This window comes from Pseudonaja textilis, chromosome 10, assembly GCF_049901715.1.
Source record: "Pseudonaja textilis isolate UNSWEBS1 chromosome 10, rPseTex1.2, whole genome shotgun sequence".
In the NCBI taxonomy this organism is placed as follows: Eukaryota; Metazoa; Chordata; class Lepidosauria; order Squamata; family Elapidae; genus Pseudonaja; species Pseudonaja textilis.
In genome coordinates this window covers 22,859,213-22,878,750 of record NC_141999.1, presented here as the reverse complement: position 1 = coordinate 22,878,750, position 19,538 = coordinate 22,859,213, and the positions used below count along the sequence as shown (strand labels likewise).

Here is a 19,538-nt window from a genome sequence, read left to right as displayed (position 1 = left end):
GACTTTTCAGATTTAGACATAACAGAGTTGGAAGGGAGGGACCTTGTAGGTCATCTAGTCCAACCCCTGCTTGGGCAAGAGAGTATTTCAAATATTAGCCTCTACCTAGAATTGAACTCACAGCCTCCTGATTGTAAGGAGAGAACTCCACCTCTAGGCCATTGCACTGGACTGTCTAGCTTCTACCACTGCACCTTAGAGAATATCTTAACATTGCACCTGTGTATGATTTGCCAATTGCACAGTGGCAGTTAGGACAGCACTCCAGAGGGTTAATGCCATTGCTCAGAAGATCATTGGTTGCCCTCTCTCTTCTTTGGAAGAGCTTTATAGCTCCCACTGCCTTAAGAAAGTTCAAAACATCCTCAAAGATCCATCTCATCTTAGGAACCCTTTTTTTTTTAACCATCTGGCAGATGGTACAGGACAATAATAAAAACAAGCACAAACAGGCTGAAAAACAGCTTCTATCCCTGGAAAGTAGCTGTATTGAATTCTGCTATGTAGTGCAATATTAATGCAATATCAGGGGTTTTCAATTCAATATATAGAAGGTGAAGGAGTTGTGTTTGTGTTTTATTTTTATGTATGAGGTACACTGAAGATGGCATTTAATTTTGTTGTATGAGATGCAAGGACAATGAAGTAAACTAAACTCAAGAAGAGATTGTTTTGCCTGCCTGGAGAGCCAGACCGTTCAGAGCTGAAAAGGGGTAATGACAGATTTGCTGGTTTGTTTATGATGCATTGACAGGCAGTTCTCGACTTACAACAATTTGCTTAGTGACGGTTCAAACCAGAGGTGGTTATTCAGCCGGTTCTGACCAGTTCTGGAGAACCAGTAGCAGAAATTTTGAGTAGTTTGGAGAATCAGCAAATCCTACCTCTGACTGGCCCCACCCCCATCTATTCTCCGCCTCCCGAGTCCCAGCTGATTGGCTGGGTCTCCTTTGGTTGCCCTGCACAGGAGAACGGAGCTGGAAAGCAGGTTACGGGGTGGGGAGGGAATGGGGATGTTATTTATTTATTTAATTTATATTGTCGTCTATTTGCCCATGGCGACTCGAGGCGGCTTGCACAATGTAATACCATATTTAGAACAAAAAAATAAAAACAATAAAACTAACAAAAAGAATAAAATAAATTAGTAAAGTACACTGGAACAAAATTTGGGAAAACGAAAAACAAAACAAAACAAAATCAAAAATCAACTCCTACCCCCGCTCCCTGATGACAGCAGATCCCATTAGCCACCTGATGGGCTCATATTATTTTATATATTATTTTATATATTATATATTATTTGGGCTCAATTGTGGTTGTAAGTCGAGGATTACCTGTATACAGGTAGCCCTCAATGTACAACCGTTCCTTTAGTGACCGTCTGAAGTTACAACAGCACTGAAAAAAAAAACATGGATTATGACTGATCCTCGCATTTATGACCGTCACAGAATCCCCATGGTCCCCTGATCAGAATTTTGGTGTTTGGCAACTGACATGTGTTTAAGGTGGTTTTGGTGTCCCCACATCACATGATGATGACTTTCCCAGGGAGTTTAGGAGAGCTAATAGCTTGGGCAATTACCCAAAGAAAACAGTACCTCTGACCATGTGCAGAATGTTTTCCTTGCATGGAAAAAAAAAACTTTCATCAACCTTCGAACTACTGCAGAATATTCGCAGATTTCAACGGGGACCAATGTATTTGGTGATAAACCATTTAGTGGAGGGGGCTTCAAACTTAACAGCTTTAAGACTTGTGGACTTCAACTCCCAGAATTCCTCTTCCAGTCATGTTAGCTCAGGAATTCTGGGAGTTGAAGTCTAAAAGTCTTAAACTTGCCAAGTTCGAAGACCCTTGATTTAGTGTAACTAGAACCGTACATTTCTTTAATTGTTGCACTTATCTTTTTTATTATTATTATCATTATCAAGGACTGTCTTTTCGTTTTCAAATGCTACTTGAATGCCAATATTGAAATAATTCAAATATTATGCCACAAAGAGGCGCTAATGCCAAGTAAGGGCAAGGAAAGGAGTTTCATTTCTCGCTACTGAGCATGCCCGAAAATACGCACACGCGCATTCTCAGCCAGTCAGGTCCTTTCGGCCATCTTGAGCCGGCGGGAGTCACGTGACGCGATTAAATATGGCGCTGGTGAGTAGTTTATAGTGAGATTTCTTTTTCTTTTTTCTTTGCTTTTCGTGGCAAACCGATTTCAGCAGAAATAGACCGGATTCGAACTCGATACTTCGGTTTTCGACGAAGGGCAATGAAGGTTTTATGAGCGAAATGACCCCCAAAGCTGTCAAACCTCTCCTTTAGCTCCCCTCCCGCCTTGTTCACAGATATTTTGCATTATTAGATATTTATTTTGCCCTTATTTATGTATCTGTGCATGTGTGTTGCCTCAGAACTCAAGCCTCCCGAGTGCATGGAGCTGCACATCTATTCCCTGAATTCGGGGGGCGGGGGGGGACACGTTTACCTTTGCAAAAGAGCTTTGCCTCTTGAAAATACAGGTAGTCCTCGACATACGACCACAATCGAGCCCCCAATTTCTGTTGCTGAGTAAGACCGTTGTTAAGTGGATTTCTCTGTTGCACAGGTGAATCACTGCAGTTGTTAAGGTTACTAACTCGGTCATTAAGTGGATTGGGCTTCCCCATTGATTTTGCTTGTTGGAAGGTCCACAAAAGGGGATCGATCACTTGACCCTGAGGACACGGCTACCCTCATAAATAGGAGTCGGTTGCCAAGTGTCTTGAATTTGCGTCACGGGACCATAAGGATACCTCAATGGCCATAAGTGTGGAAAATGGTCCCAACCAGTGGTGGGATTCAAAAAATTTTACTACTGGTTTGGTGGGCATGGCTTGGTGGGCATGGCAGGGGAAGGATACTGCAAAATCCCCCTTCCCTCCCCACCCCACTAACCTGCTTTCCAGCCCCATTCTCCTGTGCAGGGCAATAAAAGGAGAGACCCTTTTCAGCTGGGACTGGGGAGGCAGAGAAGAGATGTGGGGGTGTGTGGATTTAGAGCTACAAAACAAATCTGCTACTGGTTCTACGAACTACTCAAAATTTCTTCTACCGGTTCTCCGAACTACTCAAAATTTCCACTACTAGTCCAGTACTGGTCAGAACCTGCTGAATACCACCTCTGGTCCGAACTTGCTTTCTTCAGATCTGAAACTTCTTGGATGAGAAACAACGTTTTTAAAGAAAAAACAAAGTCTAGTTTAGTTGCCTTTAGAAAAAAGTACTTTTGGGACAACCGTGACCTGGATTGACTGAGAATGTCCATAGACATTTACTTGCTGTGTAGCTAAAAATGCTGACCAGCTGGTGGTGCTGTTAATTCGAGGAAAATTCACTGTCAAAGCCAAGGGCAGCGTTTGCCTGAAACCAGGCAGGGTTGGGTCCGATTTGTAGTTGGGCTGTGTCCTTTATCCTCAAGCACAAAACCCTCCTGTTGCAGGATACAGGTAGTCCTTGACTTTCAACCACAATTGTGACTGAGACTTCCATCCCAAGTGATGCAGTTGTTCAGTCTCACGTATGACTGTGACCAATATTACAACTGTTTTTGAGGGATCCTCTGAGCTTCCTTGTTTTCTTGCAGACATTTCATAACCCAACTAAGTAACGCCATCAGTGCTAGTAGGGAATGGAGTTTGCTGACATTTTGTATCTAGCATCCCTGCCCATGTTGGTGGGAGTGATCTTGGGGGTTCCTGATGATAAAATAAGAGGAAATCCCACTCACATCTAGCACTGATGATGTTACCTAGTTTGGTAAAGGAACGTCTGCAAGAAAACAAGCAAGCCCAGAGAACCAAGGAGCACACAGTCCTCCTCCTCCTCCTCCTCCTCCTTCAAACCCCACTCCCTTCTAGCACTGATGATGTTACCTAGTTGGGTCATGAAATGTCTGCAAGAAAACAAGCAAGCACCAAGGATCCCTCATTTCAACCCTGAGCTACAAATATTCTCCCACTCCCAAAAACTATTTTTGCTGTGGCCGTTAACCGAATCGCCCATCCTTTAAGCAAATCATACCGTGGTTAAGTGAATCTGCCTCCCCCCCATTGACCCCCCCCAATTGAGCTTGCCTGGCAACTGGCATGTACTTACGACAGTTGCTCCGTCCTGGGAGCATGGAATTTCCCCATTCGCGACCTTCCCAGCTGGCTTCCAACCAGCAAAGTCAATGAATTCGCTTAAGGACTGCCTGATTCACTCAACGGCAGCAATATGCTTAATCGCAGGGGCAAAAATGGTTGTAAAATCAGACACAACTCACCGAAGAGCTGCTTGGCTTAGCAATGGAAATTGTGGTTCCCAACTTTGGTCGTAAGTCGAGGACAACCTGTAACGAGGTTTAGCGACCTGCAGGAGGTGTGACTTGAGAAAACCTAACCAACTTTCCTGCCACTTCTTAGCTCAAGCCAGAAGAGTTTCCTTCTTTGTAGAAAATATTGCCTCGGCTTCGTTCTCTCTCCAGCTCCGGCACAGAAAACTTTTGACCTCCTTATACTCTCGGTTCAGCAGCACTTCCGAAGGTCTTTCTTCAAATCCCTGGAAAAATAGAATATTTCAGTATCTCTCCAACCGCTTCCACGACATTGAAACCATTGTTGAAATCAGCCAGAAGTTTAAGAGATGGAAAATGGAGAAAGGAAACAAGTAGGTGTATCTGGGAAGAGAGGGGAACTGTAAGAATCGCCCTGTAATTCTTGCTGTAGTAATAGATTCCTGCATTGGACAGAGATGGAGTAGATTCCAGCATGGTGGCTAGGGAACTCTGGGAATTGAAGTCCATGCTGGCTGGGGAATTCTGGGAATTGAAGTCCTTGCATCTTTGACTGGGGAACTCTGGGAATTGAAGTCCATGCTGGCTGGGGAACTCTGGGAACTGAAGTCCTTGCATCTTTGACTGGGGAACTCTGGGAATTGAAGTCCTTGCATCTTTGACTGGGGAACTCTGGGAATTGAAGTCTATGCTTTTTTAAATGTGTTGACTGGGGAACTCTGGGAATTGAAGTCTGAATCTTCATGTTGGCTAGCGAATTCTGGGAATTGAAGTCCACTCATGACACACGGAAGTCTTCCATAACCGAAGAGAATTAATTTCTCAAGGGTTTTTTTAAATCGTTTCCCCTCACAGGTACGATGCTGACCTACACCAGCGTTATGGCAATGACATCGCAGCCGCCATCTTCGTCCTGAAGCTGCACGGAGGGATCCGGTATGTGCGATGCCTATTTTTGTCCACAGATACCTGGATTCCCACTTGACCACAATATTTGTGGTCTTAAAATTAGCTGGCCAACCTAACTTCAACTCTTTCAGGAGAGAAGGTTGTAAAAACAATGTCAACTCATAAAACATTTTGTATACACGTTTTATAGTTGACAACAGAAAGAAAGGGGGTGGTGGGAGTTTCAAAGAGCAGGCGGCAGTGTGGAATCGAAAGGACATTCCATTCATATTTTCTTCACTTACTGATTAGATGACTGAAGCTTCTGCCAGGCAAAAATCTAATTGGAGAGCATGATTGATGACTCTTGACTATGGACGTTTTTCATTGGATGATACACCCAGAGGGGTGGGAGGGTGGGAAAAGCAGGGTCAAGAATAACAGTGAATTACATATCTCAAAGTTGGCTACGCCCAGGTAAATGCCGGAGGTAGAAGGTTACCTTCAAGTAAATCTTCTTTTTAGTTTTGAGAGTGTGGCTCAAGGCTGATGATTTAATTGGAGTAACTCCCAGAATCCCGACAAACAATGCAGGCGGAGTATAAATACAGGTATTCCTGGACCTTTCAACTAGGGGATTGGGATTCTACCGGTTTGGGCCGGTTCTATAGAACTGGCTGTTATGATTCTGCACAGTTCGGAGAACCGGCAAATAGTGCCCCTGGCTGGCCCCGCCCCTCTCCGCCCTCCCCTCCCAGTCAGTCCTTATCGCGCAGGCGCAACATTGCGTGCATGTTCGACGTCGCTGACTGCGTTCTTCTCTGCCCTATCATTCCTTAAAGGTATTTCGGTTTTTTTTCCCCCTCCTGACGATCAGCTGTTCCGATGATCAGCTGTGCAGAGATCCCCCCTCGCTCCCCGAGGCTCGGGAGGGAAAAAGGGCTGCCGCACAGAGACCCCACACGCTCCGGTTTTTTTGCCTTCCTGGGCCTCAGGGAAGCCGCCTGGGAGCGAAAATGCAGGCAAAAAAATGGGGGGAGGGGAATGCTGCAAAAAGAAGAAGAAGCCACGCCCACCCAGTCAGATGGCCACGCCTACCTAGCCACGCCCACAGAACCGGTTGTTTAAAAATTTGAATCCCAACCCCTGCTTACAACCACAAATTGAGGCCGAAATGTTCTGTGGTTAAGGGAGACCTTTGTTAAGTGACTTGTACCCCATTTTACGGGCTTTCTTGCCACCGTTGTGAAGCGAATCACGGTGGTGGATAAGTTAGTAACCCGGTTATTAAGCGACTCTGGCTTCCCCGTTGACTTCGCTGGTCGGGAGGTCGCAAGTGGGGATCATGTGGCCCCGGGATGAGACGGCAACCGTCATAAAGATGAGTCAGTGGCCAAGTGTCTGAATTTTGATCGCAATGATCACGGGGAATGCCACAAAAATCGCAACTGACAAATAGCCACCAATCCCCTTTTTTTCAGTGCCGCTGTCCTTTTGAACGGCCCCTCGGAGAACGGTGAAGAGTGGTGTGGTGGCCTAGGGGTGGAGCTCTCGCCTCACAGTCAGGAGGCTGTGAGTTCGATCCTAGGGAGAGGCAGATGTTTCTCTCTCTGGGCACCATGAGAATCTCTCTGCTGAAACAAAACTCTGCCCTGGGGACAGGAAGGGCATCCAGCCAGTAAACACTCGGCTCCATTCAGTTGCCCAGACTCCACAGCGCAGGGCCTTATGGGGTTGTTAAAAGAGGATGACGATGACTAAGAGAGCTATTATAAAGTGAGGAGCACCTGCAAATTCATAAAACAGCCATCCATATTTTGCATCTTTGCTTCGCTTAGCGTCTTCCGTCCCCCACCAGATGTAACTGGCAGCCATGAATACGTGGCCTACTCAGTGGCCCCTTCAGGACCTAGTGGGTTTCGTATCCCAGCAGTCAAAAAAAAGTCGGGAGGGCTGCAATTTGTTAGTACAGGTCGTCCTCGACTTAATGACAATTCATTTAGTGACCGTTCAGAGTTACGATGGGCACCGAAAAAGCGACCAAAATTGGGATCGAAATTGGGACAAGAACAGCCCTAAAAATGACGCAAAACTCAGCCAGCAAACGCCTCACCGGAGAACAGACGTTATGGGCTCGGTTGGGGCTGTGAGTCGAGAATCGTCGGGGTTGAGACCAGGAGGGCTTTTAAAATTATTTCCCCCCCCCTTAAAAACAAGGTTTCTTTTGCTCTAGTTTCCAGGACCAAATGGATTGGTACCGTGCGGACCCGAACCAGACAGAAAACATGGATTTTCTAGACTATTGTGGGAAGTCCTTGGAAGCGATTGATCTCAGCGGTACCTTCATCAGCTACATCGGCCTGAAAAACTTTGGTGAGGAATCGGCCTCCGTTCGGGGCCAAGGAAGGTTTGGGTGGCAGTAAGCCCTCCCCCGCCTCCCCCTTCCTCCCTCCTCTTCCTCCTCCCTCCCTCTCTCTCCCTCCCTTCCCCATTTCTGTCCTTCCCCTGTCCTTCCTCACCTCCCCCTCCCCTCCTCCCCATATTCTCCCCTTCCCCTCCACCGCCATTCCACTCCTTCCTCCTGCCCCTCGCCCTCCTCTTCCTCCTCCTCTCCCTCCTCCTGTCCTTCCTTCTCCCTCTCCCCCATTCCTCTCCTTCCTCCTTTCCCTTTCCCTCTCCCCTCCCTCTCCCCTTCTCCATTCCTCTCCTTCCTCCTTTCACCTGCCCCTTCTCTTCCCCCCTCCTCCTCCTTCCTCCTCCCCCTTCCCCACTTCTTCCTCCTCCTCCCGTATTCCCCTTCCTCCTCCTCTTCCCCTCCTCCTCTTCCTCTTCCTCCTCCCCCTTCCATCTCCTTCCCATATTCCCCCCACCTCCATTCCACTCCTTCCTCCTGCCCCTCTTCCTCCTCTTCCTCCTCCTCCCCATATTCCCCCTTCCTTCTCCTCATTCTTGCCCCTTCCCCTGCCCATCCTCTCCTCCCTCTCCCCCTCCCCGTTCCTCCACTTCTTCTTTCCTCCCCCCCTCCCCTATTCCTCTCCTCCCCCTACCCATCCACCCCTCTTCCTCCTTCCCTTATTTCCCCTCCTCCTCTTCCCCCTCTCCGTTCCCTCTTCTCCCTCTTCCTCCCCTCCTCCTCTTCCTCCTCTCCTCCACTCCCTCCCCTCTTCCTCATTACCCCTCCTCCCCTTTCCTCCCCTCCTGGTCCTCCTCCCTTCCCCCTCCCTTCTCCCCCATTCTCTCTCTCTCTCTCTCTCTCTCCCCGTCTTTGGATGAATCCATTTTACACCTTGCTTTTCTTTTCGGGGCGCTTACGTAGCAGATTCCCGTTTTTTTTCCCATGGCCGGCAGCGCCTGTGCGCTCAGACCTCACTTGCTAAACTTTCACAGCCGGGCTGGGCGGGTGGTTAGACTTGAAGGTGCTGGCCTCTCCCCTCCCCGTCCGGCACCCACAGCCACTACGCCAACCCTAGCCGGGCGGCGTAGCGCACATGCACAATCGATGCCCCGTCCGCTTTCATTACACCTCACGCTTCTCCCCGACGTGAGTGACGGGGCCACGTGCAACTTTTGCCTCGTATATCTCATCCGCTTAACGCAAAGCATCGCAGACGTTTCCCGGAGGCTCAGGGGGTGGGTGGGTTGTGCGTTGGTTTTGGTGCCCGTGTCCCAATCTCCTTTCCGCCTGGATCCCTCCCCACAGCGAACCTGAAAGGTCTGAAGCACCTGGACCTGAGCGGATGCCCCCTCGTCGACAACTGGTGCCTGAGCCTGCTGCACCCCTTTGCGGACTCCCTGCAGACCTTGTCTTTGGCCGGCTGCTCCCGGATCACGGAGAAAGGGCTGCCTTGCCTCCACCACCTCCAGTAAGCGCGGCCGGGTAGCAGGAGGGTCTCTTTCACCCCAGGGCTGGGAAAAGAGAGGAAAGCAGAGCTGGAATTTCTCCAGGCGGCGTCGACGGTGGCGTGAGTCCTCGCATCCTTGAGTTGGAAGGGAACGTTAGAGGTCATGTAGTCCAACCCATGCTTTAGCCGCCACTACAACATACTCCGCTTGGATGTTGAATTCTTCCAGCATAAACTCAAGTCTGTGAGCCAGAGGGGGTACAGTCTGGTGCCCCTGGGAGATTTATATTATTTATTTGCACCCCACCTTTTTATTATTTTCACAAATAACTCGAGGGGGCTGACATATCCAACACAATTTCATCCTGTTTTCCTCACCCTCAGAGGTGGGTTGGTAGAGGGACTTGCATAAAGACACCAGCTGGCTTTTCTACCAAAGGCGGGACTAGAACTCCCAGCCTCCTAGGGATTGGGCCAAAGTCACCCAGTGGGCTTTCATGTCTAAGGCGGGACTAGAACTCCCAGTCTCCTGGTGATTGGCCCAAAGTCACCCAGTGGGCTTTCATACCTAAGGCAGGACTAGAACTCACCGTCTCCTGGTGATTGGCCCAAAGTTACCCAGCCAGTTTCATACCTAAGGCAGAACTAGAACTCAGCATCTCCTGGCTTCTAGCCTGGTACCTTCACCACGAGTCCAAGCTGGGCTCTGATATTTGGCTTTTGAAAGTTTTGGAAGAAACATCAAGTTGAGGGAGAGGCTAAATATTACCAATTAGGCATGAAAGCCAGCTGGGTGACTTTGGGCCAATCACCAGGAGACAGGGAGTTCTAGTCTCGCCTTAGACATGAAAGACAGCTGGGTGACTTTGGGCCAATCACCAGGAGACAGGGAGTTCTAGTCCCGCCTTAGACATGAAAGCTGGCTGGGTGACTTTGGGCCAATCACCAGGAGACAGGGAGTTCTAGTCCCACCTTAGGCATGAAAGCTGGCTGGGTGACTTTGGGCCAATCACCAGGAGACAGGGAGTTCTAGTCCCACCTTAGGCATGAAAGCTGGCTGGGTGACTTTGGGCCAATCACCAGGAGACAGGGAGTTCTAGTCCCGCCTTAGACATGAAAGACAGCTGGGTGACTTTGGGCCAATCACCAGGAGACAGGAAGTTCTAGTCCCGCCTTAGACATGAAAGACAGCTGGGTGACTTTGGGCCAATCACCCGGAGACAGGGAGTTCTAGTCCCGCCTTAGGCATGAAAGCTGGCTGGGTGACTTTGGGCCAATCACCAGGGGACAGGAAGTTCTAGTCCCGCCTTAGACATGAAAGACAGCTGGGTGACTTTGGGCCAATCACCAGGAGACAGGGAGTTCTAGTCCCACCTTAGGCATAAAGCCAGCTGGGTGACTTTGGGCCAATCACCAGGAGACAGGGAGTTCTAGTCCCACCTTAGGCATGAAAGCCAGCTGGGTGACTTTGGGCCAATCACCAGGAGACAGGAAGTTCTAGTCCCGCCTTAGGCATGAAAGCCAGCTGGGTGACTTTGGGCCAATCACCAGGAGACAGGGAGTTCTAGTCCCACCTTAGGCATGAAAGCTGGCTGGGTGACTTTGGGCCAATCACCAGGAGACAGGAAGTTCTAGTCCCACCTTAGGCATGAAAGACAGCTGGGTGACTTTGGGCCAATCACCAGGAGACAGGAAGTTCTAGTCCCGCCTTAGACATGAAAGACAGCTGGGTGACTTTGGGCCAATCACCAGGAGACAGGAAGTTCTAGTCCCGCCTTAGACATGAAAGACAGCTGGGTGACTTTGGGCCAATCACCCGGAGACAGGGAGTTCTAGTCCCACCTTAGGCATGAAAGATGGCTGGGGGACTATGGACCAGTCACTAGGAGACAGGGAGTTCTAGTCCCACCTTAGACATGAAAGCTGGCTGGGTGACTTTGGGCCAATCACCAGGAGACAGGGAGTTCTAGTCCCGCCTTAGACATGAAAGGCAGCTGGGTGACTTTGGGCCAATCACCAGGAGACAGGAAGTTCTAGTCCCACCTTAGGCATGAAAGCTGGCTGGGTGACTTTGGGCCAATCACCAGGAGACAGGGAGTTCTAGTCCCGCCTTAGACATGAAAGACAGCTGGGTGACTTTGGGCCAATCACCAGGAGACAGGGAGTTCTAGTCCCGCCTTAGCCATGAAAGACAGCTGGGTGACTTTGGGCCAATCACCAGGAGACAGGGAGTTCTAGTCCCGCCTTAGCCATGAAAGACAGCTGGGTGACTTTGGGCCAATCACCAGGAGACAGGGAGTTCTAGTCCCACCTTAGGCATGAAAGCTGGCTGGGTGACTTTGGGCCAATCACCAGGAGACAGGGAGTTCTAGTCCCGCCTTAGACATGAAAGACAGCTGGGTGACTTTGGGCCAATCACCAGGAAACAGGAAGTTCTAGTCCCGCCTTAGACATGAAAGACAGCTGGGTGACTTTGGGCCAATCACCAGGAGACAGGAAGTTCTAGTCCCGCCTTAGCCATGAAAGACAGCTGGTTGACTTTGGGCCAATCACCAGGAGGCAGGGAGTTGTAGTCCCGCCTTTGACAGAAAAGCCAGCTGGTGTCCTTATGCAAGTCCCTCTCCCTCAGCCCAACCCACCTCTCAGCTGTGAGTTCTAATCCCATTTGGGGCATGAAATCTGACTCGATGGGTTTGGGGCCAATTCCTTTTTCTTAGCCCAGCCTGCTTTGCAGGGTTGTTGTTGCAGAGAAATTAGGAAGAAGTCATTTTGCTAGGTACCTTTACCGCCTCGAGCTATTGTGGAAAAACAAAGGCAGGCTAGAAACAAAAAATTAAATCAGGAAACGGCAGGCTCACCCTTTTCCGAGGAAGGGGAGAGGGTCCGTGGAAGCCATGAAAAAAAACCCTCTCATTCATTCCCTTGCAGGAATTTGGAACGCTTGGATGTCTCCAACCTGCCTTCCGTTTCTCATCCGCTGTTAATTCGGATTCTGCTGGAAGAAATGTTGCCCCAGTGTTACATCGTGGGAATGGACGACCGGGAGAACACGGACTCTCCCGAGAAACGAGGAAACGAGGGGATTTTCCCCGCGCCCAGCAGGATCTCCACTTGAATCACAAAACTGGATTTTCTTCCCGTCGGACACCGCGGTTTTAAAGCCGACCGTGGCTGACCGAGCTCCTTGGGAATTGTCTTGAGCCAAAAATCGGCACAACTGATGTGGCGCCAGGCGAAGGAACGTCTGAAGGGTCCCAATGAGTTCATTTCTTCTTCTTTTTTTTTTTAATGGCAGCGGGATCATAAATAGGGACTTCCGATTTAAAGGTGTCTCGTTTCCCACGTTTTGAAGGAGATGACTTGAAATTCAGGTCACTTTTCAAAAAAAGAAGAATGGTTGCACCTTTGATTTAATGAACTGAAAAGTTGAACGGTTCCCTTGATGTAACTTGCTACCAAATGGGTGTCAGAATTCTGGCAGTTACCCCAATTAAAACATGAGTCTCGAGCCAAACTTCCAAAACTAAACAGAATTTATTTGGGAGTTAATATATTGGCACTGTCTGGGTGTAGCCGACTCTGAGACACATAATTCACTGTCACCCTTGACCCTGGTTTTCCCCACCCCCTGGGTGTATATCATAATTTATATTCTCCAACGGGACACATCCATAGCCAAGAGTCATCAATCAAATTCTCCACAATTAATTTTTTGCGGGGCAGAAACTTCAGTCCCCTAGTTATAAATCTCTGAAAAAACTATGCATGGAATGCACTTTCGATTTCCAAGCAGCCGTGCTGCTCTTTTCAAACCTCCTTTCCGCGCCCTCCCTTTCTGTTAGCAACTCTAAAATGGGCATAGAAATGTTTTATGAGTTGACCATGAGGCTGAATTGACTTTCGGACACCCACCAACCGCTTAACTGGTGGAATTCAAATTTTTTTGACTACTGGTTCTGTGGGCGTGGCAGGGGAAAGAATACTGTAAAATCTCCGGTCAGAGGTGGGATTTGCCTGTTCTCCGAACTACTCAACATCTTCACTTACCGGTTCTCCAGAACCGGCTGAGTATCACCTCTGCAACAGTTAGAGCAGGGGTGTCCAACCTTGGCAACTTTAAGACGTGTGGACTTCAACTCCCAGAATTCCTCAGCCAGCAAAGCTTGTGGACTTCAACTCCCAGAATTCCTCAGCCAGCAAAGCTTGTGGACTTCAACTCCCAGAATTCCTCAGCCAGCAAAGCTTGTGGACTTCAACTCCCAGAATTCCTCAGCCAGCAAAGCTTGTGGACTTCAACTCCCAGAATTCCTCAGCCAGCAAAGCTTGTGGACTTCAACTCCCAGAATTCCCCAGCCAGCAAAGCTTGTGGACTTCCAACTCCCAGAATTCCTCAGCCAGCAAAGCTTGTGGACTTCAACTCCCAGAATTCCTCAGCCAGCAAAGCTTGTGGACTTCAACTCCCAGAATTCCTCAGCCAGCAAAGCTTGTGGACTTCAACTCCCAGAATTCCTCAGCCAGCAAAATCTTGTGGACTTCAACTCCCAGAATTCCTCAGCCAGCAAAATCTTGTGGACTTCAACTCCCAGAATTCCTCAGCCAGCAAAGCTTGTGGACTTCAACTCCCAAGAATTCCTCAGCCAGCAAAGCTTGTGGACTTCAACTCCCAGAATTCCTCAGCCAGCAAAATCTTGTGGACTTCAACTCCCAGAATTCCTCAGCCAGCAAAGCTTGTGGACTTCAACTCCCAGAATTCCTCAGCCAGCAAAGCTTGTGGACTTCAACTCCCAGAATTCCTCAGCCAGCAAAGCTGTGGACTTCAACTCCCAGAATTCCTCAGCCAGCTTTGCTGGCTGAGGAATTCTGGGAGTTGAAGTCCACACGTCTTAAAGTTGCCAAAGTTGGACACCCCTGCGTTAGAGAGACTGAGGCGAGCAAAATGCCCTCGAAGAGGGTGGATTTGAACTTTAAAAAGGGAGATTTTCTGGAAGAGAATAAAAAAAAAGAAAAGAAAAAAAAGAATCATTCCTCCCCTTTTCTCTCTCAGGGAAGAAATCCGATTGGCAGGTAGACTCCCCCTGAATGAGGAGGTTCTGCTTCTCAGAGGGGGCTGGTGATAAGAGGAAGGGCGGAGTGCTGCTTTTCAGGATGCAGCTGTGAGCTCACCTGGAACCCTCTCCCCTGGGGGAGGGGGAAAGCTCTTTTGCATATGCAGATAGATGCTGGTTTATCCTGGCTTCCTCCCCACCCCCACCCACACCCACCCCACCGTACATAATTGGGGCTTTACCCATCTCAGTTTACCAGACCTGCCAGGTGAAGCTCCACTGGGGGTGTGTGTGTTGGGGCTTTGTTGAGAGCTCTGGGGTGTAAAGTAGCAGCTGCAAAGCACCTGAGCTCCAGCACGGCTGCAGGCGGTTGATGGAGAAAACACAGGGGTTTTTTTTGAGTCGTGGTGGTGGTGGTGGTGGTGGTGGTGTTGTTTCGCAAGTGGGAACATGCCTCGGCCGGCAACGGGCAGGATTTGCACGAAGCCGCCCTTTGCCACAAGCGGAGTAAGGGTGGGGGAGAAGGCGTGGTGGGGCCTGGTCGCCCGAGCATGCCATTCCATGGGTTCTTTGCACACACGCACACGGAGCACTTCCGACGGTCCCCTCTCCCAGAGGCGTGAAGAAGGTAGGAGAACCGCCTCACGGATTCAGCCTGCGGAAGTCGTCCTCGGTTCAGCCAAGGCCTCACCTGTAACCAGGTGAGCTTTTCAGCCTAAGCGGGGCGGGGGTGGGTGGGTGGGGAGAGAGGTCTTCAAACATGGCCACTTTAAGACGTGTGGACTTCAACTCCCAGAATTCCCCAGCCAGCCATGACTGGAGGAGGAATTCTGGGAGTTGAAGTCCACAAGCCTTAAAAGTGGCTAATTTTGGAGACCTCTGGTATAGGGTCTCCTGCCTGGGCAGGGGGCTGGACTAGAAGACCTCCAAGGTGCCTTCCAGCTCTAATCGGATTGATTGATTGATGTGTATGTGTGTGAGAGAGAGAGAGAGAGGAGTGATGGCAGCTTTGATCAGCCTGGTAGTGAATCTTTGGCCAGAACTGCCTGGGGAATTCTGGGAGTTGAAGTCCACATGTCTTAAAGTTGTGCCGAGTTTGAAGGCCCCTGGCCTAAGGCACCTGGCCGGGTGATGATTAAGAGTGACAGGTGGTTCTTGGAGCTCCTATTGCTCTTAACTGCAGCTAGTCCTCAACAACCTACTCGTTCAGCAACCGACGGCACTGTGGGAAAGAAAAAGCCAACTTAAATGACTGTTTTTCACGCTTAGCAACCGTTGCAGCCTCCCCACAATCAAAATTCAAGGCGCTCAGCAGCTGGTTCCATATTTACGTCCCCCAGGGCAGGGGCCTGTCATGCTACTTTCTGACGAGCTGAGTCGACAGGCGAGCTGGATTCCCCCTCAACATCTGGGTTGCTGATTTGGATCCACCGCAGGGATTCAAGGGTGGCAAGAGAGGTTGCGAAAGCGGGGAAAAAATCACTGGAGCAAGGCCCCTCTTGCTTCGACAGCCAAAATGTTGGAGCCCGTGTTGGTCATACATCGAAGGCCCCGGCTGCCTGGGTTCTGTAGTTCTCCACCCTGAGTGAGACTAATCTCAATCTCTCTCTCTTTTTCTCTCCCTCTCTCCCTCCCTCCCTCCCTCTCCCTCTCCTTCCCCCTCTCTCTCCCTCCTCTCTCCCTCCTTCCCTTCTTCCCACCCTCCCTCCCTCTCTCGTCTGTGAGTCTCTGCATTCCCACTGCAAGATTAATTTGTGTGTGTTTGTGTGCATACGTGTGTGTGTGGTATAGATCTACCCCTTTTGAACTGTGAGGTCTCTTTTCCACCCCACCCCCTACCCCAATTCTAGAGAAAGAGGTTAAGTGTCGTCACCCTTTATTTTTAACCGTCTTGCCTGAATCTTCTCCCACCTGGCCGAGTCGCAGCCCCGTTTTATCACCACCTTCGGTTTCTGGTTAGTTCTGAAATGGAGGTGACAAAATTGTAGGTGATTAAATTGTGTAATGAGGCACAAGGCTCCTCTGACACACTATGACGCTATGCCCTAGACTGCCAGGTGCCTTGTGAGTCCTTCCTTCCTTCCTTCCTTCCTTCCTTCCTTCCTTCCTTCCTTCCTTCCTTCCTTTCTTCTCTTCCTCGTCCTCTTCCAACTTCCTTCTCTTCCTCCTTCTCCCTTCCTCTCCGTCCTTTCCCTTTTTCCCTCCTTCCTTCCTTCTTTCTCTTCCTCTTACACCTTCCTTCCTTCTCCCCCTCCCTCCTTCCATCCCTGTCCTTTCGCTTTCCCCTTCCTTCCTTCCTTCTCTTCATCCTCCCCCCTCCTTCCCTGCCTTTCTTTCTTTCTTTCTTTCCCTTTTCCCCCTTTTCCTTCCTTCTCTCCCTCCTTCCTTTCTTCCTCCCTCTCCTCTTCCTTTTCTCTTCCTCTTACATCTTCCTTCTCTCCCTTCTTCCTCCTTCTCCTTTCTCCTTTCCTTCCTCCTACTCTGTCCTTTCCCTTCTTCCCTCTCCTTCCTTCCTTCCTTCCTTCCCTCCCTCCCTCCCTCCTTTCTTTCTCTCTTTTTTTCTTTCTCTTTTTAAATTCTTAGACCTTCTGCGGTTTGACAGCCGACAAGTTTGTGTAGGGTTTCTTTTTTTCCTCTTTTTTTTAAAAAAAGATGTGTTACATGTGAAATTCGCCTGGGATATAAGGCAACTCACTAAAAATGGAACTTTTTTGTCACACCTCTGAGCGTTGCCCACGGCTCCTCAGTTCCCTGAGGAGTGAGTGTGTCTTTATCTTTCAAGCAGTTCTTTGCTGTCATTCTTGGGTTTTTTTTCCCCCCATTGGGGGCAATTTCTTCATTAGAAGAGCAATGTCATGCGCCCCTGGTGGAGATTGACTCTGAGAGAAAGGAGGGACAGCCGGGCTGCAGCTGTGACAACGATAAGAGGACAGACATGCATACGGGAGAGCGCTGGAAACAAAGCATGGAAATATCTCTAGTTTTGTCATTCCTCCCTGAGTTTGTCGTCCTTCCCAGGGTGTGTTATCTGTGGACGTCCTCCAGCCCTTACCTTGCCTGGTTTGTGTTGCTTTTTCCCTTCTTCTTGTAACTGTTTGTGTGGGAGTTTTTTGTCTTCCGTCCAAGATATTCAGAACTGGAAGCAAAGTGGAGGAATAAAAGGGGCTTCACCTGTTTTCTGTGACTGTGTTTGTTTTGTTCTGGGTCATCACAAGCTACTTCTGTTTCTCCTTGAGAAGAGTGATATAGGTAGTCTTCGACGTACGACCAAAATCAAGCCCCAAATGCCCATTGCTAAGGGAGACAGTTGTTAAGTGGTTTGGGCCCCGTTTTACAATCTTTCTTGCCACGGTTGTTAAGTGAATCACTGGGGATGTTAAGTTAGTCCCACGGTTCTTAAGCAAATCCGGCTTCCCCATTGACTTGGCTCCTCAGACGGTCGCAATAGGAGAATCACGGGATACTGCAACCGTCATAAATATGAGTCAATTGCCGAGCGCCTGAACTTCGATCACGTGACCATGGAGATGTCCTAATGGTCATAAGTGTGAAAAATGGTCAAAAGTCACTGTTTCTAGTCCCATCTTTGGCATGAAAACTGGCTGGGTGACTTTGGACCAGTCACCAGGAGAGAGTGAGTTCTAGTCCCGCCTCAGGCATGAAAATCAGTGGGTGACTTTGGACCAATCACCAGGAGGTGGTGAGTTCTAGTCCCGCCTCAGGTATGAAAATCAGTGGGTGACTTTGGACCAGTCACCAGGAGGTGGTGAGTTCTAGTCCCGCCTCAGGTATGAAAATCAGTGGGTGACTTTGGACCAGTCACCAGGAGGTGGTGAGTTCTAGTCCCTCCTCAGGCACGAAAGTCAGTGGGTGACTTTGGGCCAGTCCCTCCCTCTCAGCCCAACCCACCTCACAGGGTTGTTGTGGGGAAAATAGGAGGAAGAAGATCTATATGTTCACCACCTTGAGTTACTTATAAAGCAATAAAAGGCAGGATTTTTTAAAAAAATCCAATAAAACAGATAATAAACTCATTGCTTACTCCATCCTGCTAAGCTATGATGCCCAGTTCTGGTTGTGCCATGATGGCCGCCTGGGAATTTCTGCCCTTTCCCCAACTACTTTCACACAAATATATAAAGCATTTGCTAAGTGCTTTTCAGAGTACTTGGCAAATTCCTCCGCCCTCGTTTAGGATGCTCGCCCCTTTTTCCAGATGAGATAGCAAAATAACACACACCAAATACTCCTTGGTGAGAAGAGCACCATTAAAGGTCTGGGCATCTGCTTTTATTTCTCAACGATTGACAGGTCAATATAAACGTAAGCTTGACCTAGCACAGTGTTTTTTCACAGTGTTTCACAGTGTTTTTTCACTTTTAAAAGAGGTGTGGACCAATTCCCAGAAACCCGCAGCCAGCCTCAATCCCAGCAAGTTGAGGTGTGGACTTCAATTCCCAGAATTCCTCAGCCAGCCTCAATCTTGACAACTTGAGGTCCGGACTTCAACTCCCAGAATTCCTCAGCCAGCTTCAATCTCAGCAACTGGAAGAGGTCTGGATTTCAACTCCCAGAATTCCCCAGCCACCTCTTCCAGTTGCTGAGATTGAGGCTGTCTTGGGAATTCTGGGAGTTGGAGTCCACACCTCTTAGAGTTGCTGAAATTCAGGCTGGTTGGGGGATTCTGGGAGTTGAAGTCCCGGAATCTTGTTGCTGAAATCGAGAAACACCGCTATAAACAAAAGGAAAGCTGCAAGATCACACGCACAGCGACAGTTTCACTTAGCAACTGCTTCTCCTAACGGCCAGGTCGCTGGTTCCAATTGCGGTCACTACAGGAGGACTACCTGTAATTTATTTCTTGCAAGCTGAGAGAACTTAACCTGTGGGTTGGTGACTGAAACCTACAAGGCTGTACTGGAGAAACCAGCATTTCTGGATCTTCAAGTTTGTAATATCTATATATCTAAGTGTAGGAATAAAAGTGGCCGATGATTGGCTGCCACTTTCTGGTTTCCGATGAGATGGAAATCTGATTGGGAAGCAGCTCTAAGAGGCAGGGATTTCAGCAGGACTGGCTGGGGAATTCTGGGAGTTGAAGTCCACACCTCTTAAAGCTGTCCAGCTTGACTGACCTAGACTGACCCACACATGTCAAAAAGAATTTGACAGGGAGTCCTTGACTTAACGGCCACAATTGAACCCCAAATCTCTGTTGATAAATGAGACGTTGGTTGATTTTTTTTACCCCATTTTATGACTTTTTTTTTTAGCCACGGCCATTAAGCGAATCACTGCAATTGTTAAGTCACTCACCTGGTTGTTAAGTGAATCTGGCTTCCCCATTGACTTTGCTTGTCAGAAGGCCACAAAAGTGGAATCACGTGACCTTGATGGCTGCAACTGTCATAAACACGAGTCAGTTGCCAAGCATTTGAATTTTG

General features: G+C 49.0%; 2 protein-coding genes across 2 annotated transcripts in view; both read left to right on the top strand.

Moving 5' to 3' along the window:
- Positions 1–2,130: 2,130 nt before the first annotated feature.
- Positions 2,131–12,563, top strand: DMAC2 (distal membrane arm assembly component 2). The gene is made up of 6 exons (XM_026715479.2): positions 2,131–2,161; positions 4,512–4,693; positions 5,175–5,255; positions 7,441–7,580; positions 8,908–9,070; positions 11,978–12,563. Exons 1-6 carry the CDS (start codon positions 2,153–2,155, stop codon positions 12,162–12,164), a joined length of 762 nt encoding a protein of 253 aa, XP_026571264.2. The 5' UTR covers positions 2,131–2,152; the 3' UTR covers positions 12,165–12,563.
- A 2,211-nt stretch (positions 12,564–14,774) lies between these two features.
- Positions 14,775–19,538, top strand: part of B3GNT8 (UDP-GlcNAc:betaGal beta-1,3-N-acetylglucosaminyltransferase 8) — a 122,642-nt gene continuing 117,878 nt past the window's right edge. The window contains exon 1 of the mRNA XM_026715366.2: positions 14,775–14,795. The gene's annotated coding sequence lies outside the window, so the exon portion shown is untranslated. The remainder of the gene's footprint in view (positions 14,796–19,538) is intronic.